General features: G+C 34.4%; 1 protein-coding gene across 1 annotated transcript; it reads left to right on the top strand.

Annotated features, from left to right (window-relative positions):
* The first annotated feature begins 541 nt into the window (after positions 1 to 541).
* On the top strand, positions 542 to 23809 carry LOC120627633 (pancreatic lipase-related protein 2-like). Its single transcript, XM_039895646.1, has 7 exons — positions 542 to 599; positions 15472 to 15613; positions 16452 to 16677; positions 18081 to 18261; positions 19670 to 19861; positions 21918 to 22086; positions 23707 to 23809. Exons 1-7 carry the CDS (start codon positions 542 to 544, stop codon positions 23807 to 23809), a joined length of 1071 nt encoding a protein of 356 aa, XP_039751580.1.
* The last annotated feature ends 513 nt before the right edge of the window (positions 23810 to 24322 follow it).

Here is a 24322-nt window from a genome sequence, read left to right as displayed (position 1 = left end):
TACTTTGTATTCTATAATGAATTAATGACAAGAATCTAATTATCATTAGGTAATGAGCTTGGATCATGTTAAATTTTTCATTATTACCTAATTTTAAATTTAGTTAGTCGCATTATGGACATCACATGGATGACTCTACATACAGGCATACATACAGCCAATCTCTATAATCTCATAACCCTATCGAAGTCTGGTAATCACAGTAATTGATGGTATGATTAAAGTTTTATTTAGCAATTCGTTAAATTAATATCATTGTTTTGCAAAAGGAACCAAACAGCAAGGTTCCTTACATTTACTTTCGCTGTCAGTGACTTAACAAACAACGTACATGGTAGACGTATATGGGTTCCGTAATATATCGAACCTCACGTGCATTCGACTTTATTCCTAAATTAAATAGTTTTTTCCATACACGATCACTATTCAGATTTTTTAATATAAACTTTATGTTAACTGTATCTGTGACAATTGTGTGATATATTCTGTGTTATCTTTATAAACTCTGACACAAAATTTGTGAAAAAAGTGAAAAATAAAAATGGTGACAAATGCACAGTGGCTGTTAGTTTTCGGAATAACCGCCATACAATTTTCTGGTAATTAAATAATTTATGTGTTACTTTATCATCAGACTAAGTATATTTTATTATCACTTCTGAATGTTATTATAAGTTAGTTTTATGTAAGTATGTTCATTAATATGACTTATTTATTTTATTTATTACAAAAAATATTACAAATACATTGTAGCGTAATGTAAAGCATATGATAATTTTATATATAAAAATCACTCCATGAAAGGCGTTACATTTGATTTATCACCCTTTTCTTATACTATTTTAAACGAAGTAATATTTTCCGCATACATTAATTAGTCCTTATGTGTATTAATCAACCTTGTTACGGTCATTGTTACAGACATATCGATCGATTTTAATCAAATAATCTAACTACCATCGCTTAAAGCAGTATTACCTTAATATTGTTTCCATTTTCGTTTAGAAATCCCTATTTTGTCATCAAAAGGTAATTTTAAAATAATACTGCTATAGGCGATGGTAGTTAGACTGTAGAAATTTTATTCTTGCTTATAAAACCATTTGTCTTGTATATTAACGGATGCAGGTTTCTCTGATATAAATGTGTAAGCAACGTGCTTTGTGAATAGCGTATAAAATGTTTTTTACTGCAAACAAATAATAAAACCTTTAAAAATAAATATTCATGGTAAAACAAACAATACATAATGTATTATAACATCTTAAGTAGGTATATTATATCCAGTAAAATAAGGATAAATTATTACGTACTAGTTTTCAGAAAACAAACTGTGATAAAGAATATTTTGGAAGAATTATCCGAGCAAAAATATTCACTATCCGAGATACAGGTTTATTAAAGAAATATTTACATAGTACCTTCATTTTATTAAATAAAAATAACGGTAGTCAGCCTTCGCCGATAAAGCGCAATAAAGCTGACTTTTGGCCAAATCTGTGTTAAACATTTAGTTCAAAAAAAAAATTTTGTTTTATTGAAAATGCCGTAAATCCATTGCTCTGTTGCTCTGCGGAATAAGGACAATCAAATAATTAAGCACAGTTTTTTATTAATAATCACGTTAATAAGCAAAGTTCTGTTGTACAAACTGGTAATACAATAAGCCATACTAATTGAACTACGCGTAACAATTATATTAATTGCTAAGTAAGTTTATAGTTAATTAAAATCTGCAGTTTTTGCTATTATGCTTAGCGCGAGTTTAATAGTGAGATAATATAGAGTAACAAAAACTGATCTACCTATCTGGTGACTACTAGGAAGCCTCAAAGTCATTGGAACATTTGGCATACGTAAATTTAGATTTTTGTTTATATTAGATTTTTCTTTTTTGTCAATAAAGTAATAATTTTTTGCATCATAATACTGTATTATACTGATTCTGTAGCTGGAGATAAAATAAAACTTAAAAAGTAATAAAAACCAGATCATAGATCTTACATTTACTTTTTGTCCCAAAATCCCCAATAACCTATATTTTAAATACCAAAGTGAGTTTGATTTTCACTTCTTTCACGCATAAACATTTACGTTTATCACCTGATTAGAGAAGAGATACGGTAGGCTATGCCAAAAGTACACGCGGGTGAAGTTGCCGGAAGGTCTAGTAAATTATAAATATATAGGATTTTTTTTTGTATAATAAAGTGAATCATAATTCTCATATTACCTACCTACTTTTTTTCGATGCGTTCAACGATTAAACGCAGAACACAGTTAAATAATTTTATAAGAAAATGAAATGAAGCATGTAGAACGCAGCCGCGTTGCGCACGCGCTACTTCCGAGTAGGTTACGTTACAAAAGTGAGTCGACATCGCTCGTTGCATAATACTTTGCTCTCACAGCGGATAAGATGGCACCAGTGCCTTAGTAAGAGATATGCACGCTCACAATCATGGAGTCGCTTTCGAATATCGAATCACAATAATAACAATATAAAATGCATCCAAGGTCCTTGTTTCCAATATTCCTATATTTGCATATTACCTTTCCAACAATATATTATTATTTCTTTATGGTGTTTTTATTAGTTTATAATATGATTCGCCATTGTTTTATTTATTTTTTCTCTAATAAGGCGAAATAAAATTAACGTTTAATATCAAATGAAATTAATATATATTTGATAAAATATACACAGGTCACAAAGCAATCATAGTCAAATGTTCAAAAACGTAGCATTCAGGAGCGAAAACATGGTCAATTAGGTATATTTTATTTAACGCTACACCGTTTCGATTCCAAACTAAGGGGTAACTGTACCGGATTTTTTCTCTTTTGTAACAGATAGTTTTGAGAAGTAACATAATATTGTTATTAATATTCTAACAAAATATAGGTCTCCTTTACATATATATAGGAGCTTATGTGTTGCTTAGATCCAAGAGCTGTAATGCTGGTTAAATGAGTTTTGAGTTAGGTGAATTTTAAGTAATTAAAACATCACTTGCTTCAACGTTGAAGGAAAACATTGTGAGGAAACCTGCATGCCTGAGAGTTCTACATAATGTTCTCAAATGTGTGAAGTCCACCATTCCGCACTGGGCCAGCGTGGTGGAAGGCCTTACCTCTTCTCATTGTGGGAGGAGATATGTGCTCTTTAGTGGCTGGTTATGGGTTGAGGTGATGATGATGATGATGATGAAAGATACTTGGCATTTTAATCTATATCTAAGAAATGACTTACGCCACTTCGTGCTTTGCTAGTATGATAATTTGTAATATATTACGTTTTGAATACTCTAAATCTTCTTCCATACTGAAATAGGGAAATCCAAAAAGTATCTAGATATTTAATAGTTACACATTTATTCGACCTCAGCATTCGTTAGGCGAATGGTCTACCATTGACCGAAGTTGCTTCCTCCATTATACATTCTGTTTATAACTAAGCATTTATAAATATTACGATTTACATGTTGATAGCAGGTGCATACAATACACATTAGTTATGCAATGCGACTCAAGATGCGTTAACACGAGTGAAAATGAACACAAAAATAATTTCTAGGTCGACGGCCTCAATTGTTATACAGATAAGGAGGTGCACAATGTTTCGAAAATATTCTAAAGTTGCGCGTGACTCAGTCCACAATTTTTTAGGTTCCATCCCACGGGAACCCGGGACTCTCCCGGGATACAAATAATCCTTAGTCCTTCCGTCTCCAGAATGCTTTCCCTATGCAAAAGTTTGCAAAGATACGTTTAACTACTAAGCCGTGTGGATAACGACGTTATTTTTCTCCTGGGAACGTTATCCTAGTGATTTTTCGAGATGGATATCTCGAAAATCACTAGGATAACTGATCCATGCCAGGGTGCAAGCTATATATGTATATGTGCCTTATTTTATTAAGATCTTTGTAGTGGCAGAACGGCAAAAAGGTAACATATAAACAGACAAACTTTTGCATTTATATCATTAGGTTTTAGGGACTAACCTCCTTTTTTTATTTTCTTCTCGGACATCTGACTGTCTAAAAACATTGTACTATAAGTACATACTGGTTCAACATATTTAATCGAAATCTTTTTATTAATCGCAATCTTTGTATTAAGTCAAATTCTGTCCATCCATAAAGAATGGACAGAATTTGTCTGTTGAACGCGATCATTTAAGGTATCCTAAAATTAAAAAGTTTTAACACCCGTTAGTATATCAGGCGCTACCAGTCCGATGCTATAAAAATAATTTTGCGTTTGATAGACAATTTGTTGTAAAAGCCATTATATTTTTACCTATAAAGAACACGCTCGGTAGAGCCTGACCCTCGCAGACTTCAAGGGGCACATAGGTTACAAGTGAGATACCAGTTCTTACTTTGGTATTTTAAACGCTTTGTTTAACTTTATAACTGTCAGACTGAAACAAGTGACTTAATGCGGATTATTGTTATACCCATGTTATACCTACTTGAACAATAGAATTAAGTAACTAATAACATTATTTTTATACAATTATTAATACCGTGACAACATTAATCTATTCAGCTGTAAGGTCGAAAATTCTCCTTGAAATGCGGTGAGGTAATCAAATTAACTCTAGTCATGTATGTATCACTCTTTTGCAATTGGCGACATTAAAAATTCTATTGATTTTGTTATTGCGATAGCTTATGAATATTCATTTTTTTATTTGGTACTACACTCTACCATGGGTCGGGCACATAGCTCGGAGAACTGATAAACTCTTGTTAGTAAACGCAGCGTTGGTAAAGATCCCCACAAGTCAAACGCGTCGCCGAAAACAGGGATGAGAACGTGGAATTAGAAAATCCCTACAAAACACGGACGGCACTGACGGACAGTTGACAGATCAGATCAGATGATCCATCACAATGCACCATGTATATTTAATACTTAGCGAGATCGTAACCGTGAACATAATTATTTAAAGTCCCACATGCCCACAATTCAGGTAGCTATATAAAGCTTTAAACCATTACGTTTAATTTATATCATAACTGTGAGAACATTAAATGAAATCTTAAGAAAATAACGACAAATGATTTTATTTTTATTACATAAAAAATGTATTTTATTTTTAATAATATATTTAGATTTCAACTGAGAGATCGTTCCCCTATGAGGTTTTGGCCTTGATTTGAAAATATGATTTTCCTATTAAGTAGCGTAAAGCATTAAGTAGAAAATTTGTAATAATATCTATTTTACAACTAGGTACGTAATTAAACAATTGAAAAACGATTGTCACATGGAAATGATTAAGCAGAAAGTGAAAGTTCCCTGACCTGCCGCACTTTGAATTATAATCATTTAGACATCCAGTGATATCAGATACTTCATTTAAAGATGACTGCACTGATAGGAAGATCTTAAAATATTGGACAAATGTGGGAACCTGATACGCTATTGCATAAACTTCTCATGCCGCTGTTCTCTTCATTGTAACAATTTTTATGAGATTTTTTGCGTAACCTGTCTGAGTATTGTTTACATTTTGTTTTATGCCGAATCCGTGGCTTCGTTTATTAAATAATAGTTATCTTTGTTAGTATCAGAACGTACTGATCCAACAAAGGCTTGCTAAATACTATGAACAATGGTTTTACCTAATTATTAGCATAACAGAATAACGTTTATAAGTTCTATGCTGTGGGATGAAATTTTAAATGACAGATTTTATTATTATTTTTTTATAGTTTATTATTTTATATTTATTTATTATAATTTTGTTTATGTATTTGGCTATTTGAATGGAGGTTTATAATAGTTTTACACCACCTGTCCGCTCTCGCTCATCTTGTCCTAATCCAAAGGTTGGCAGAGATCGCTACTGAGTGATAAGGCCGTCTTGTGTATACGATATTTCTAAAACGCTTGCGAATCATAAGCCTATAGGTAACAATCCACAGCTGGACTCAAGGCCTCTCCCAACGTGAGGGTTTGCTCAGTATCATCACGCTGGGCTGACGAGTTGGTAAACGCATACGTTCTCCGCTGTATTCCCTTGGTAGCCTCATACGTCACCTGCGCGATGAGGAAGGGGGTTGACAACTATATCCTAATCTGCCGTCACCACACAGCACGTTTACGCTGTATACCTTTTAAACGATTCGTAGTTACAGTACTCATTTAATAATGCTAGTTACGCGGTATAGGACAATATTTTTTTTTTCGGATTGTGTGTAGCTGCTTATCCCTAATGAATTTAAGCGTACGAGGGATTGTTGGCGTGTCAATCGATGTCAACAGTTACCTACAAACTAATTTCAACCAAATTATGAACTGTCCAGAAATATTTAGAATTTCAAAGAAACACGCAAGTATCGACGTGCTCTATTTATTATTTCAGCAACACGACCAGTTTGACCGCGACTTTTAATTAACACATTCTTCAACTTTTCTATTCAATAATATAATTAACCGGAATTAAGCAGGTAATGACAAATCTTTTCCCATCATAATCATCATCATTTTTATCGGGCATAAGTGTTAAATATAAATAAATCTTCGCAACGCTCGAATGCAAGTGGGTGGGCTGTAATGATTTAATTTTTTCATTTTTTTTTATTGTCATAAGTTATGTGCTGTAGGATGTCAACGTCAAATAAATAATTATTTATTCAAATAGGCCCACTGTCTACTGATGACACTTTTGATGCGTACCAACATCACGAAAATAATCGGCCCCCACCCGCTTTGCAATGTATAAATGAAAAAAAACATATATTTTTAAGGACATTTTTTAGCTAATAGTTCAAAAAAAATGCCACTGTTCGATTAAGATTGTCTAATGATTTACATTAAGATTAAGTTACATTTACATTTAGATTAAGAAGTTGAATATTTTTAAAGATATATACTTGCGAACCCGCCATCCCCACCATAAACGCTTCTAAGGGGATGGATAATTATGTTGGAGAATATTTGTTACATTTATTTTGAACAATAAATTTAAAAAAAAACATGTGTACATGGTAGTGAGACGGTATTCGGCGATAACTTCATTCGTTAATTTAAAACTAAAGCACTCCGAGGAACCGATATGGCAAATTGAGTGTGTAAGTATTGAGACGTTTCTACCAGAAAAACTGAATACCTAAAACTTTTTGGTCTGACCCGGGAATCGAACCCAGGGCCTCGCGACCCAAAGTCAAACATGCTAATTTCAAGACCATAGAAAAATATATGACAGATTTTATTATAAATACCGTGAATGTGTATTATTAAGTTACTTTAGGATTGCTTATTATTGCAAAAACATGCTACCGGTTTTATAAAGCTGAAATGTATACCCGAAATATTTATCTCATTGACTTAATTTATATGTATAAAACGTTGGAATTTACATCTTTCTTAAGAGGTAAATTCCGTTATTATGCAATTTATCAACAAACTCTAGTATTCTGAGTTAATTGCAAGTAAGTAAGTAAGTATATAAAAATCAATACAACCTTTATATTTGTGCTACTTAAGAAATAATTGAACTCTGTTCATCTTCCAATTTTTTCTTATGACCACCGAACTTGGATACCAATATTTACTGATTTCAATCCCGGGTCTTAATTTTTATGTGCATATTAATCAATTAAACATCAGCTCATTTAGAGCAGCAAACTAGTTCGACAAAAACGAATTTACAAAAAATACTACATAACAGTTAAATATATCAGAACAAAATTTAAAAACATTTTACTTATAATCCGTGTACTAAGCTGTAAATCTCACGAGAGTAAATACTCAGGAGAGTATATAGGCCTCTTTCATAGGAAACTCTCCCGTGAAAGAGGCCTGAGCCGAGGAGCCAACGACATACTAATAGGCAGACGATAAAGCTGTTTTTCTTTTCTGACTCATTTTCTTTCAACTTAGTTTTCTCACATACTCGTATTGTGGATGTAAAGTGCTAGCAAATTTTCATAAACCGCTTTAAGGACAGCAACGTTTTGTTTCTTAACTTTAACCTTTTATTTTATAACAGTTACTTTTTTGTATCTATTACAGTTAATTTTCTTTTGCAGTTAAGTTGTTAAGGATAATCAGGTGCTTATTTTAAAATCAGTAAATTGACCTGTAAAAAGTAGACCTTGTAAGCTTATGATAAACAACAATTGAGGCCAGGCTTAATAACTTCCAGTACATCGTAAAATTAAAACTTGATATTATTACCACTATTTCCAAAATACCGCGTAAAATTGTTTAGTAAAACCAAGTACTTAAGAACTTAAGCTCCGCTTTCGATCCCCTGAAAGCTAGCTTTCCGTGTGCTTTAAGCAATTGAATTCATTTAACTGTAAAGGAAATTATCGTGAGGTAACCTGCAGGTTTGAGAAAGCTCCATAATGTTCTTTTAAAGGCGTGTTGGCGGGCTATAGTCTTCTCATTGTATTAGAAGGTCCATACTTTGTCTGTAATGGGTTGCTGATGGGCGGGATAATAATGAGGATGATGAACTGTAAACCTGAACTTGTTTACTGGTTGTTAATATAAATGTCATGCGCATGGGTCGGTATCATCATTATTATCTAACTTTTAGGCCATCATGGATTATAGACATCTTTTATATTCATCTCAACTCGATACGGTTTGTGCCGAGTTGCAGGAACACGTTTTATATCGACTGTCAACCTAAAGTCTACCAACACTGCGCTGTCCAGAGAGGGTCGCCACTCCAGCACCTTGGCACTCCAACATCCATCTCCGAACTATATGCGCCCTATAAAATAGTAATATAATCATGAAAGGCAATAACTATGTACTTATTTGAGTATTCGTACCATCACAATATGTCTTCTTCTTAACTTAAGGATTTAAAATAAAGTTACCATTTGAATTGGAATATTGGAGAAGATAAAATATAAAGAAGACCTACGTTAATATCGAGAAACATTGAAAATATTTTAATTTCAGATTCTCATGTGTGAGCTAGCGTCAGTCAAATTATAACAAGTACGAATTGTCGGAATGTGGCCACGAATAAAGCAATTCGGTCTTTACGGTCTGTTAAGGACTGTTAAAACATGAAACAATGCAACATGTTTACTTAAATACCCTTCACTCATGCTTCCGTCAACCGTTGAACAATGTGTTAAGTTTTTGAAATAGTTTCGCAAGTCCTAATCCAAAGGTTGGCAGAGATCGCTACTGAGTGATAAGGCCGTCTTGTGTATACGATATTTCTAAAACGCTTGCGAATCATAAGCCTATAGGTAACAATCCACAGCTGGACTCAAGGCCTCTCCCAACGTGAGGGTTTGCTCAGTATCATCACGCTGGGCTGACGAGTTGGTAAACGCATACGTTCTCCGCTGTATTCCCTTGGTAGCCTCATACGTCACCTGCGCGATGAGGAAGGGGGTTGACAACTATATCCTAATCTGCCGTCACCACACAGCACGTTTACGCTGTATACCTTTTAAACGATTCGTAGTTACAGTACTCATTTAATAATGCTAGTTACGCGGTATAGGACAATATTTTTTTTTTCGGATTGTGTGTAGCTGCTTATCCCTAATGAATTTAAGCGTACGAGGGATTGTTGGCGTGTCAATCGATGTCAACAGTTACCTACAAACTAATTTCAACCAAATTATGAACTGTCCAGAAATATTTAGAATTTCAAAGAAACACGCAAGTATCGACGTGCTCTATTTATTATTTCAGCAACACGACCAGTTTGACCGCGACTTTTAATTAACACATTCTTCAACTTTTCTATTCAATAATATAATTAACCGGAATTAAGCAGGTAATGACAAATCTTTTCCCATCATAATCATCATCATTTTTATCGGGCATAAGTGTTAAATATAAATAAATCTTCGCAACGCTCGAATGCAAGTGGGTGGGCTGTAATGATTTAATTTTTTCATTTTTTTTTATTGTCATAAGTTATGTGCTGTAGGATGTCAACGTCAAATAAATAATTATTTATTCAAATAGGCCCACTGTCTACTGATGACACTTTTGATGCGTACCAACATCACGAAAATAATCGGCCCCCACCCGCTTTGCAATGTATAAATGAAAAAAAACATATATTTTTAAGGACATTTTTTAGCTAATAGTTCAAAAAAAATGCCACTGTTCGATTAAGATTGTCTAATGATTTACATTAAGATTAAGTTACATTTACATTTAGATTAAGAAGTTGAATATTTTTAAAGATATATACTTGCGAACCCGCCATCCCCACCATAAACGCTTCTAAGGGGATGGATAATTATGTTGGAGAATATTTGTTACATTTATTTTGAACAATAAATTTAAAAAAAAACATGTGTACATGGTAGTGAGACGGTATTCGGCGATAACTTCATTCGTTAATTTAAAACTAAAGCACTCCGAGGAACCGATATGGCAAATTGAGTGTGTAAGTATTGAGACGTTTCTACCAGAAAAACTGAATACCTAAAACTTTTTGGTCTGACCCGGGAATCGAACCCAGGGCCTCGCGACCCAAAGTCAAACATGCTAATTTCAAGACCATAGAAAAATATATGACAGATTTTATTATAAATACCGTGAATGTGTATTATTAAGTTACTTTAGGATTGCTTATTATTGCAAAAACATGCTACCGGTTTTATAAAGCTGAAATGTATACCCGAAATATTTATCTCATTGACTTAATTTATATGTATAAAACGTTGGAATTTACATCTTTCTTAAGAGGTAAATTCCGTTATTATGCAATTTATCAACAAACTCTAGTATTCTGAGTTAATTGCAAGTAAGTAAGTAAGTATATAAAAATCAATACAACCTTTATATTTGTGCTACTTAAGAAATAATTGAACTCTGTTCATCTTCCAATTTTTTCTTATGACCACCGAACTTGGATACCAATATTTACTGATTTCAATCCCGGGTCTTAATTTTTATGTGCATATTAATCAATTAAACATCAGCTCATTTAGAGCAGCAAACTAGTTCGACAAAAACGAATTTACAAAAAATACTACATAACAGTTAAATATATCAGAACAAAATTTAAAAACATTTTACTTATAATCCGTGTACTAAGCTGTAAATCTCACGAGAGTAAATACTCAGGAGAGTATATAGGCCTCTTTCATAGGAAACTCTCCCGTGAAAGAGGCCTGAGCCGAGGAGCCAACGACATACTAATAGGCAGACGATAAAGCTGTTTTTCTTTTCTGACTCATTTTCTTTCAACTTAGTTTTCTCACATACTCGTATTGTGGATGTAAAGTGCTAGCAAATTTTCATAAACCGCTTTAAGGACAGCAACGTTTTGTTTCTTAACTTTAACCTTTTATTTTATAACAGTTACTTTTTTGTATCTATTACAGTTAATTTTCTTTTGCAGTTAAGTTGTTAAGGATAATCAGGTGCTTATTTTAAAATCAGTAAATTGACCTGTAAAAAGTAGACCTTGTAAGCTTATGATAAACAACAATTGAGGCCAGGCTTAATAACTTCCAGTACATCGTAAAATTAAAACTTGATATTATTACCACTATTTCCAAAATACCGCGTAAAATTGTTTAGTAAAACCAAGTACTTAAGAACTTAAGCTCCGCTTTCGATCCCCTGAAAGCTAGCTTTCCGTGTGCTTTAAGCAATTGAATTCATTTAACTGTAAAGGAAATTATCGTGAGGTAACCTGCAGGTTTGAGAAAGCTCCATAATGTTCTTTTAAAGGCGTGTTGGCGGGCTATAGTCTTCTCATTGTATTAGAAGGTCCATACTTTGTCTGTAATGGGTTGCTGATGGGCGGGATAATAATGAGGATGATGAACTGTAAACCTGAACTTGTTTACTGGTTGTTAATATAAATGTCATGCGCATGGGTCGGTATCATCATTATTATCTAACTTTTAGGCCATCATGGATTATAGACATCTTTTATATTCATCTCAACTCGATACGGTTTGTGCCGAGTTGCAGGAACACGTTTTATATCGACTGTCAACCTAAAGTCTACCAACACTGCGCTGTCCAGAGAGGGTCGCCACTCCAGCACCTTGGCACTCCAACATCCATCTCCGAACTATATGCGCCCTATAAAATAGTAATATAATCATGAAAGGCAATAACTATGTACTTATTTGAGTATTCGTACCATCACAATATGTCTTCTTCTTAACTTAAGGATTTAAAATAAAGTTACCATTTGAATTGGAATATTGGAGAAGATAAAATATAAAGAAGACCTACGTTAATATCGAGAAACATTGAAAATATTTTAATTTCAGATTCTCATGTGTGAGCTAGCGTCAGTCAAATTATAACAAGTACGAATTGTCGGAATGTGGCCACGAATAAAGCAATTCGGTCTTTACGGTCTGTTAAGGACTGTTAAAACATGAAACAATGCAACATGTTTACTTAAATACCCTTCACTCATGCTTCCGTCAACCGTTGAACAATGTGTTAAGTTTTTGAAATAGTTTCGCAAGTTTTAGGATTATATTAAAAATGTTATACCTAAGTATAGAGAATGAAACTTTATATTCAGGCTGTTAAGCTTTGGAATACCTTGTCTCTTAAAATCTGAGAGGCTGTCTATTACCTGTAAATTATATTATATTTTAAAAAAAAACTTGTTAAAGATCATTTTTAGTCTTCTGAATCTTCGGAACTTTAACATGCCCTTCTGTTTTGACAATGTTGTATATATTTATGTATTATTGATATTAAATCTATATGTATATATTAATTACCAGTATCTATATATTATTGTGTAAGTTTATTATATGTATATATAGGTATATATGCAAATATATATGTTTATTTATATGCACCACCGACCTCTTTTCTTGAGCTGTGTTTTACGCTTTGGTTGCCTGTAAGAGATCGCTATGTAGCGAAAAGGCTACTTATTTATAATTAATTTTTATTTATAATTTTTCTGTATCTTTATGTGGTGTACAATAAAAGTGTACCTATTCATTCATTCATTCATTCATGAAAAATCTTTTCTAGTATTTCTGACGCTAAATTCCCAGGCTAGCAAAGACTTGCAGGCTCTAAGTCTAAAGATGCATCATGCATGCAGCATAAATAAATACAGACTGTGACCTGTGTATACGATTCGCGATACGATCCTTATTTCACTATAGTCTGACCACGCCATATATAATCTGCAGCATTAAACAAAGTGTCAATTTAAAAGTTTGTTGTTAAAAAAGATGGACTCGATTGATTGATTGGCCATTTTACATACTTTTATAGGTTCCCAAAAACGGCATATTAAAGTGGCATTTTACTTAATAACAACAGTATAGTAGCAGGTCAAATTCTGTACATTAAAGATATTCAATAAATTTTTTTGGAGGGCACTCTATGACCGATTCTGATCCCAAAACTGTAATTTCTTACATTCTCGTCTGTCTGTCTGTACCTAGGCCGTGCACCACGCTGAAACTACTGAGATCATACTACGAGGTAGGACATAGGATACTCTTTATCCTGAAATTCAGCTCAGTTCCTTTGGGAGAGACAATGAATATGTTAAATGTAAACCGATGTTATTAATTATTTTTGTACTAGATAGGTGATACTATCAGTTTAGTTTTGCTTAAATTTCGTCTAGATCTGATGAATATGATTGGAGATAGCGGACTCCTCCGCAGATAGCAGCAACTCGCTCATATTCTGCTATAAACTATACTGAATACATATAGCGTTGTCACATTTATGAAGACTTTAGTGCTAGGACTGATTAAAAAATGTTAGAAATTGTCTTGGTTAACCTGTAGGTTACGAATACGAAACCGAATATTTACAAATCAACTAACAATGCTATTCTAATCTTCCTTAAACGATTACTATTCTTCGTTAGCGATAGGAGATAAGACTGATTGGTATCAAATTATCTTTCATATTTCCGAAGACGGGCACCCATCCATTTACTGACTTGGGTCGCTATCGATTAATATGTAGTGATATTAACAATATTTTAAAGAGGCCAAACGTGAATAAGTTCGCAGAGGTTCGCAGGCCGATCATTTGCGTTTGGCTAGGTTTACGTGATTGAAGCTTTCAAATAGTGGGTGTTTAAAGCAAAAACAAGTTTATCATTCCCCCAGACTTCAGTCGTTTGTTTAAATTTGTTGAAATATCTGTACTTAATATCATATATTATATAGGCTGTTGTTGTCCGTAGCTTGAAACGTGTGGATTTAAGATTTTTTTTTTTAATTCCATAAAAATTCATATTACTTTTTGAGAACAACTTTGGACTTCTCTAATTAAATCCTTGCCCGAATTCATCAAGACTAGCTGAGAGACATAGGAAGGTGTACTTAACACATAAAATAAAAAAAAATTTGCTTGGAACCTAGTGATGTTTGGATCAATAGATTAACATCAATATCACACAATTAATAACATGCAGAACCCTCTTTCAGCCATTATTGAATGCGGTGTATTGTGTCCAAAAACAGTAAAAACTCCCCGCATATGTCTCACTACACACCCGAGGTAAAATAATTTCTGTCAACTGCTAAATAAAATGAAGTGACTAACCGCGAGTTCGACAAACACAAACACTCTTAAGTGAAGTGGTTTGGTTTGAAGTTTTAATGCTTCAATATTAGCCGTGTGTAGTTCTTTTTGCTACCATAAGTAGACCAAATGGGTGTTTTTTAATCATCATAATTATAATCAACCTTGTCATTGCAAAACCGCTTCCCAAAGTGAGAAGGGTTTAGGTAGAAGAACCAAATCACTGACCTGGTAAGAAACGGTAGACTTTACAGCCTTTGAGTAGGTACACTATAGAGAACTCTCAGCCCTCAGGCAGCATATCTCCATAGTTCCCCATAGTTTCTGTGAGTCTCCTCATAATGTTAACTTTCGAGGACCAAACTCCGACGGGCGACAGAATCCCCGTATCTATCACCCGGAGGCCCTTCTCAAGGGGGCAGACGTCGGTTGTGCGCCAGCTGTCTACGCCCGACTCTTCTGCGGCGGAGCGGATTAGAGTCTACATCGTCCTCTCTCAACCGCTCGGCCAACTCCTTCTGCACCATCACATCCTCACAGAAGGAGACCACTGCTTCCCACGACCTGTCACTTTCTACCATGGCCCTAACCACGGTTGGTAGCGAGAGGTCCTGCCCAACCGTAGCTACGAGTGCCTTGCGAACCTAACCTAAAATTTGTCCATAAGTGCTCGTATAGACATTTTTTTAACACTTTGTTACACTAACAGTTCACAACCGAATTTATGAGAACACAATAAGTGCGTAAACAATTTCCTTGAAATTCAAATTTAAATTGTTGTTCAAATGACCTTGTTATGAATATAAACTATATATCCACTTAATTAAATTTAAGATCTTTTTTATGCCAAGAATATTTTGAGTTGGGTTTATTTAAGGAAATTGACAGATTGTAATCGCGGTTTATAGGTAAAGACAATGAATTACAGTATATAAATTAACCTTGACAATTTATACTTTCTTTCAGTATTAAAAACGCAAGAACAAAATGAAGTTAAAGAGGAACGCAAGAAGGCTCAATCAATAAGAGATCTTTTCAAAACGGGATCATGTATTCCACCGCCGTTCACATGCCCTCACCCAAACATGCTTTATTATTTATACACCAGGTAGGTGCGAGATTTAATTGTAGTTTGATGTTTATTTAAATAACCTTGTGAAAGTTATACTTAGTTATGTTTTTATTTATATAAACTTATCGAAGGCTAAGATAAAACGCTTAAACATGAACTAAATTAGACTTCCAGCATGTCAGATAACAAAGTCAAACTTGACATACCCGGTTCAATATAATATGACCACTGCCTTTGAATATCCCACTGTTGGGTACAGGCATCCTCATGAGAAAGAAGATTTTAGACTATAGAACCACCAAGTTTTTTTTGCGGGTTAGTGAGCTTTAACGATTATCATCACGTCATGCTCTAAGAAGCACGGGACACCGGCATTACCTAGCTGCTGGTAAGCTGGTACGAAGTATTTTATTTATTTATTTATACAACACAAAAAAGAAAAAGAGTACTAAAAAAGTACTATTTTACTTTTCAACCCAAAAAGACTAGGATACAAAAGGCGGCCTTATCGCTTCGTAGCGATCTCTTCTAGGAGTTCCAGGCAACCTTATTGAGTATGATTAAAAGATAAATCCAAAACAAACAAATCTTGGCATGACTCAAGATCGAAGCTAGGACTTCGTGAACCGTAGTGGAGCGTGCTTACCACGAGACGAACGACGCATTGACCATTGATACGTACGTTACAAACTGCATCTCTCTTAATATTCTTGTCGTTACTAGAATGACGAAATTGAAGTATACCCACTAACGATATTCTAATGAACATAACAATGGCACATTGTACATAACAATGTGCATAAGTATACTGACATAATACACCTGTATTATTAACTTTGAAGGTCTCTCACATAACTATCCTGTTTTTCCCCAGAACGACTCAAGAGAAAGGCGAGCTGCTGAACACACTTGATAATGACTCACTCACGTATTCAAAGTTCAATACGAAACATCCTACTAAAATTGTCGTCCACGGTTTTGGGGGTGGAAGGAATTTGTCCCCCAGCACAGATATGAGAGAGGCATACTTCAAAAGAGGCAATTATAATATAATAATCGTCGATTATGGCCCACTCGTTAAAGAACCTTGCCTCAGTCAGGTTAGTACATTAACTCATTTATTGTGAGTAGGTATACTAGGTTTAAGGTTGGCAGTTTTTATAATAAAAACCAGTGCACTAATCTTTTTTCTGCAATGCGTTTATAAAACTTTAAAAATAAGAAAGAACCAAAAATCACGCGTGTTGATCTCATAACGTGTTGTCAATGTGTTGGCATTCCCAAAACGTTTTGGTGAACTCTTATGTTTAACTTTTGCTCTACTTCAGTACGGTACCGCTGGCACTTAATTTATTTTGTCAAACCAAATACCCTACAAAAGTATTTATGAATGAGGAACTGGTGGGGATACATATCGACTGTGTTTTGCACCTTGGTGCACCTTAGTCACTGCACCAATCTTAATGTAATTTAGTAGAGAGATAGCTCGCATCTTGGAGGCTTATGGCTATATTATTAAAAATATATATATGTATTTAAAAAAACCAACAATAACTATTCTCTCCTTTCTAAAAATCATCGATAGGATTAAATCCTCAAGGTTTCACGCAAGCTGTGCTTATGTAACAAAGGCATTTTTTATTCCGCTGAAACGAATCCTACGTTGCTTTTCCGTGATGAAAGTAGTCTATCACCATATCTAGACCAAGGTAGATAGCTTTAGCGCTAGCTATCTCTAAGATCGGTTTAGTTATTCAGCTGAAGAACCCAACAAAAAAAAAATAATAATATTACAACGGACTACTTGGCCAGAAAGCGACGTGACGGCACCATATTTCCGCTTAATTTCGACATTTAAATGGGTGCGAGATTTCGAAGGTCACAAAAGCGCATAATCAAGGTTCTTAATAAACCGGTGCAACCTGTGCATTCTTAATACCTATAGGTACATTGTCCTGAAAACATAACAACGATTTGTTTGTATCACTGCAAGGAATCTCCAACAGGCAAGCAAGTCCAATGCCGTGATCCTAACACCCAATAACATACGAGTAGTAATATGATGGAAACAAACTAGGCGGTTTGTTTTTTTTTATTCTACTAAAAGTAAGTCCCTGGCCGCAATATCACCGGGTGGTAAGTAATGATGATGCCGTCTAGGATAGTACCAGACTACATATGGTATACCTTGTCAAACAGCTCATTCGAATTGACTAAACCTCGTATTAATGAAGCTAAGATAGATATAATTGTAATTCAGATATTTTTATTTGTATATTAGTAGTAGTATTATTTGTAGTTTTTTTTTATTTGTACAACAGATAACAACATATTACATAAAGATAGTTACTTACATTTAAATCAATGCATTGACCCATCATATACGTACGGTTTAAGTTCAAGTTAAGCTTTAATATTTATTATTCCCACTCTTGAAACGTAGCGTCAGCAATTATTTTTTATTTAGTCCGTTATTTTATTATAGGATACATTCGTTTTTCAGATAGAGTGGGCCCCGCGTTTCGCAAGCATGTGCATAACTCAACTGGTGGAGTATCTACAGTATCACCCCGTGAAGTCGGTTCGTCCTGAGAAAGTTCACACTATTGGCTATAGTGTTGGTGCCCATATACTTGGTCTCGTTGCCAATCATCTTGCCGAAGGAAAACTTGGGCGAATTACTGGTCAGTATGGTTTGTAGAACTGATTGACAAGTAACTTAATATTCAATGAAATGTCGTCTTGTTGCATTATTCCTAGAGATATATAAATAAAAAATATTGGGTACTATATTTCAGTTTTTAGAATAACGTGGCAGTAAAATGTGTTTTTAAAAGTTAGATAGGAGTTTCACAGTATTGTGAAAGATAGTTTTTATTTTATTTACAAAAAATCGTAAACTAATTTACAAGCGTTACGACTATATTTAAATACAGGAATATAAGTAAGTTCGTAAGTTACTTAATTGTTAATAAATATAGTCTGTAGGTTGAAACTTGAGAAACTGTAACATTATATTTTAACTACTATATTATCTGCCTCAATTACTGGTTCCAAAGTTGCTTAAACCGCAGTAGATATAATAATAATTATAACTTGGTATACTTTGTATATTGAGAAACGCTTGTCAAGGATTCAAACATTGACATAAAACCTTCTACGTAAGAATCGAGTAGATAGCACGGGAAATTTCGCATTATAGGGTCTTCGCATCAGGATCTTATAAATGTAACTGTTGGGACTCGGTTTTAGGATCTGAGCTAGTAAGATCTAGATATAGGTTTATTTTACTAGCGAATGCATTACTCAATCTTTCATAGCGTCATAACCCATAACTTTACTTATTAAAATACTAGCTTTTGCCCGCGACTTCGTCTGCGTGGACTTCAGATCTGGCTCTAAAGCTTTGCTCGTTAACAATTTTTAATACAACCATGGGAACTATACTAGAAAGTACATGCATGTCCTTTTCCATAGCATAGGTGACATGCATACCAAATTTCACAACAGTCTGCCCGCGGCTGAGCTGTAAAAAAAAAAAGCAATTCTCCCTCGGTAAATTCTTAAGGAATCGAGATAATAGGTAGCCTATGTTCTTTTCAATTGTCAAATGTTACATTAATGCCAAACTTCGTTAAAATCCGTTAAAAACTAATTCGTTGGCCAAGGTAACTGCCCGCTCTAGGATAGGCTCTGGTATCAACACAAGTTGCATCCCACAGAAGTGACCTTCCAAGCCTCCAAGGTATGAGCGTCATACCATCAGGTCTCTTGCCATCGGTCCGCGTCAAACCAATAGGTTCTAATACAGCTGGTACGTGAGTGGTAGCAAGAGATCGTCGGATGATGTCTTGATGGTGCTATGGCGAGAGAAGCGACCAGCGCTCCTTGAACAGGAGAGTCCATGGTGACCGTAGGTGTCAACCGCAGTGGCATCGATGAGGCTGAATTAAAGAGGCGCCAAGCCAATTAATTCAATTTAATACATATTTTTTATTGTTTAAAATACTTAAATTATATTGTAACTCTCATGTGTTTTTGTCTCGATGTCGATGTAACTGTGCTATTATAATATTTTATATGTCGATTTAGGATTAGATCCCACCATTTTCTTCTACATGGGCAACAATAGATCCAGGGATTTGGACTACACGGACGCCTTGTTCGTTGATATCGTGCACACGGGGGCTGGTATCCTCGGCCAATGGGGTCCAAACGGGCATGCTGACTTCTACGTCAACGGGGGCTCGAGTCAACCTGGATGCGCACATGATACGATTTTTCGTAAGGATTTTACATTATATTTTTTGTACTCAATTTTGCTGGGATGTTTCTTAGTTAAATAATGTGTATAGCTTAATTGCCATACTCTATTGTAAGTTGTAGTCACACTATTATTATAACATCATTGGTGGCGATTCTATTGTACACAAAAAATAAAACGCTATTTTTATACTGTGTTATTGTAGTTTAGTTTAAATATTTTTGTATAACAGAAATGGCCATTTGTACACCACCATTATGTAATGAAATAAAATGCAATTTAATTATGCTGCATGAATATTGTCAATAATATTAAGGTATATGAGGCTTTCCTCACATACCTTAATATTATTGACAATGATATTAAGGTATTATATTGTCTATGATATTGACCGTGTGTTGACAGCGTTCGGCTGCAGATATTTCAAATTTCAACACCACGACGTGTCATAGTTACTTTAACATTCAGTTTGCTACTACCTAGTTCAAGTTTTATACGATAGATGGCGGTAGCTGCGATTCATTAATTTGAATATAAATGGTGCCCGATCAAGAGATATAGTAAAAAGCTGTCGTTTGAAATAGCGCCATCTCTATGGCTGTGGACGTTTTATTGCGATGAAGTACTAATCTATTATAAGTTTTTTTATTTACTTCGCTGCTTCTTAGGTCACGTAACATACGCTAAGCTAGATGACCGCAGTACCTATACATGCGATTCATAAATTAGAATGCAAGTGGTACGCGATCGCGAAATATAGTGCAAGCTTCCATGTGAAAGAGCGCCATCTCTGTGGCTGTAGAGGTTTTAATACGCAGACGTACTAGTCTTAGCGCTTCTAGTTCACGCTATATACGCTAGATGGCTGTAGGTAATCGTGCGATTCATTATATGAAATTGTATCCGGACAAAAGATATAGAGCAAGCTGTTTGAAAGAGCGCCATCTGTATGGCTGAAGTTAATATTGCTATGTATAGGTACGGCTGGTATAAAGCAATGTGCTTGCAACTACTTAGTTCAAGTAATTTAACATAGATGGCGTTACGAAGGGTATTTTACTAAATGATGAAATATACAAGTAAAATTATTATCCTTCACCGAAACGAAACAAAATAATTAACTTCTTAAGTATTATTTCATAGTTTACAAATAGTTCAATAGACCTCCACCAAGTAATCAAAAATATTTGATTGCACATAATTACACAAAAATACAAAAATACATAGAAAAAGTAAATAACATGAATTTGTTACTACTAGGTGATAGCCTATATGCGATTCCAGGCTATAATCTATCTCGGTACCAAAATTTAGTGAAATTGCTTCAACTCTTGCGGCGTGATTGAGTAACAAACATCGACATTTTTACCTATCCCTATCCCTATTCCTATCCCTATCCCTATCCGTATCCCTACTAATATTATAAATGTCAATGTAAGTTTGTTTGTTACGCTTTCACGCAAAACATCTAAACCGATCCTTATGAAACTTTGTACACATATTCTTGATAGTGTTAGAAGTAATATAGGATACTTTTTATCCCGAGCTCGGTTCCTTTGGGAGAGGGGATGAAAGTGTTTGTCGATTTTACACCATAACTCCGACAAATTATAACCGATTTAAATTTTTTTTTGTTCTATAGAGGTTATAATATGCGTTTAATTTTGCCCAAACTTTGTGTAGATCTGATGAATGTGGTTGGAGATAGAGGACAGAACTCCTCAGCGGACAGCAGCTAAGCCCTCATTTAAGGCTTAGCGATACTGAATACTTTATTTTTTTTAGAACTAAAACTAAATTGAATACCACATCAAAAACAGCTGCTAGTATAATAAAAGTAGGAAGTAGGATAACAGCTAAGAGTGACTGACATGCAGCATAGATGGTAAAAATTTGTATACGAGAATATCTATTACAAGATTTTTACCAGGTACCCTAGGCATTGGGAGAGGAAAGAACAATAGTGTACCTACAACAATAATTAAAACAGGAACTTAGAACTTTCTAGTGCAGCATAAATATAGTTCTATGAATAAATCTAAACTTGAAATTAACATTCCCTACTTTCCATTTTAGAGACTCTATCTTGCGATCACACAAAAGTAACTCCATACTTCATCGAGTCCATAAACAGTCGAGTTGGTTTCTGGGCGGGGCCGTGTCCGAACCTCTTCTCTTACCTCATCGGCTGGTGCGAGCCCAAGGATACGGAGTACGTGCTTATGGGTGAACACGTTACACATAAGTAAGTACCTATAATAAATTCTTTAATAATCTAATCTGACGGCCGGCTGAATAATATTTTTATGAATAACATACATACAGTGGCGTGCACTTCATACATGCACAAAAGCACTGCATACCCAAAAATTGTTATATAACTGAAAACGGAGAAGGATTTTGTCATTTTATGCCATTTTACTTCTTTATGCTTACCCTGGTCCAAATTCCTGTGCACGCCACTGCATACATAAATACTTATAATATACATATAAACACCCAGACACTTAAAAACATTCAATTTCATCACACAAACATTTTCCAGTTGTGAGAATTGAACCCACGGCCTTGGACTTGGAAAGCAGGGTCGCTGCCCACTGCGCCATCGGCAGTCAAAAAGATTCGGCCGTCATGAAGATGATTGTTTTTCAGTGTCTGGGTATTTATCTTTATATTATAACTATTTATGTGTATTATATTCATAAAAACATTCATCAGCTATCTTAGTACCCATAACACAAGCTCCGCTTACTTTGGAGCTAGATGGCGATGTGTGTATTGTCGTAGTATATTTATTATTATTTATTTATTATTCGTCTTTGAGTCCCCTGAAAGTGGCGATAAATAAGGTGCATTATTGGTCAGTATCTGGGTGTTTATCTGTATATTATAACTATTTATGTGTATTATATTCATAAAAACATTCAACAGCTATCTTACTTTCGGGGAGTCGGATACGAATCCCAGGTCGCACTTCTAACTTTTATGAGTTATGCGCGTTTGAAATAATTTAAATATCACTTGCTTCAACGTTGAAGGAAAACATCGTGAGGAAACCTTCATGGCTGACAGTTCTCCATAATGATCTCACAGGTGTGTGGGTGGCGCCCACAAATCCGCAAAGGGCGAGTGCTGTGGCCTTAACACTTTCTCATTGCGGAGATCCATTCCAAGCACGGGTTGATATGATAATGATAACTAGGACACTGTGATGAATAGGTACTTAAAAAAGCTATTACCGTCGCGCTGAGCCTGTCTGCTCACGTAGACTGCGATAGGGACAGTTGTTGCTCAGACCGATTTTACCTAAAAAAAATTCTCATCCAAAACTGGACCTATTCAATTATTTTTGCCATAAACATTTAAAGATAGATTACCTACGTCTAGGTTCCACTTTCTTTCTGACATTTTTATCTTTCGAATTATCGGTCATTTTAGAGGGTCAGATCTTCTAAATTATTTAGTTTTTTAAGAAAAAGAAATGAAATTTAGTCAAAACTAGACTATGATTTTACGAAAAAAAAATTATTGCTCTAGAAGCATAACCCTAGGAGGAAATATGAAAATACATTTGTATGAAGAATCTCGCCTATACTTTCCTCTTAACACCCGCAATACGTTGAACTATTGTATAAAAATTACAAACGAATTGAGAACCTCCTCCTTTTTTGTAAGTCGGTTAAATAGTTAAATCATGGCGTTCGAAAATTCACACTCACACCATTCTCTAGTAAACAACTAGAGAAGTTAATCTTCAGGAATAGATTGTGTATTGTCACTTTAGGACAATTCTATACGGTTTATTAAGTTAATACGCTTTCCTTTCATTGTAGCGACACTGTTTTATAGTTAATATTTTTTTCAGAGCACGCGGAGTGTACTACGTTACCACAAATGCAAATCCGCCCTATGCTAGAGGTTTCCCTGGAAAAGCAAGGCGATTGAGATCAGTGTCACCGTACAGTTGATGGAAGAGTTATTTATTGAACACAACCTTTTCCGTGTCTTCATTATATTGCCAATAATAGTTTTAGTTCCTACCTCACGTAGATATATAATAAAAGTGATAATGATAATATTGTGATAAGGATAGGTATACCTAACGAATATATTTTTCTGATTTTCAAAACAAATACTCGAAACTTTTTTATTGAAGTAGGCTTACTATAGAAATTATAAATAAAATAAAAAAAAATATTATTTATTCAGACATAAATATTTTTTTTTTAGTTTTTAGTTTAATTGACTTTTCTGCTCTAATAATAATAATCTTTTACAGACATTTTTCTAAAAAGAAATATAAAATTAAAGGAATTTAAATGCAATAAAACAAAGAGCATAATGTTTATGATAATTAATAATTATTTATTTATTAATTACCTAAAACACGATTGAATACTGCCATTATTTCTCATAATATGAGATATTAATTAAGTTTACTATGGATGTTACCATAATTAAATAGCAATTTTTCTATGTAT

The sequence above is a fragment of the Pararge aegeria genome, chromosome 11 (assembly GCF_905163445.1).
Source record: "Pararge aegeria chromosome 11, ilParAegt1.1, whole genome shotgun sequence".
Classification (NCBI taxonomy): domain Eukaryota; kingdom Metazoa; phylum Arthropoda; class Insecta; order Lepidoptera; family Nymphalidae; genus Pararge; species Pararge aegeria.
Note: the sequence above shows the minus strand (reverse complement) of the source record. Positions and strands in the feature narration are given on the sequence as shown.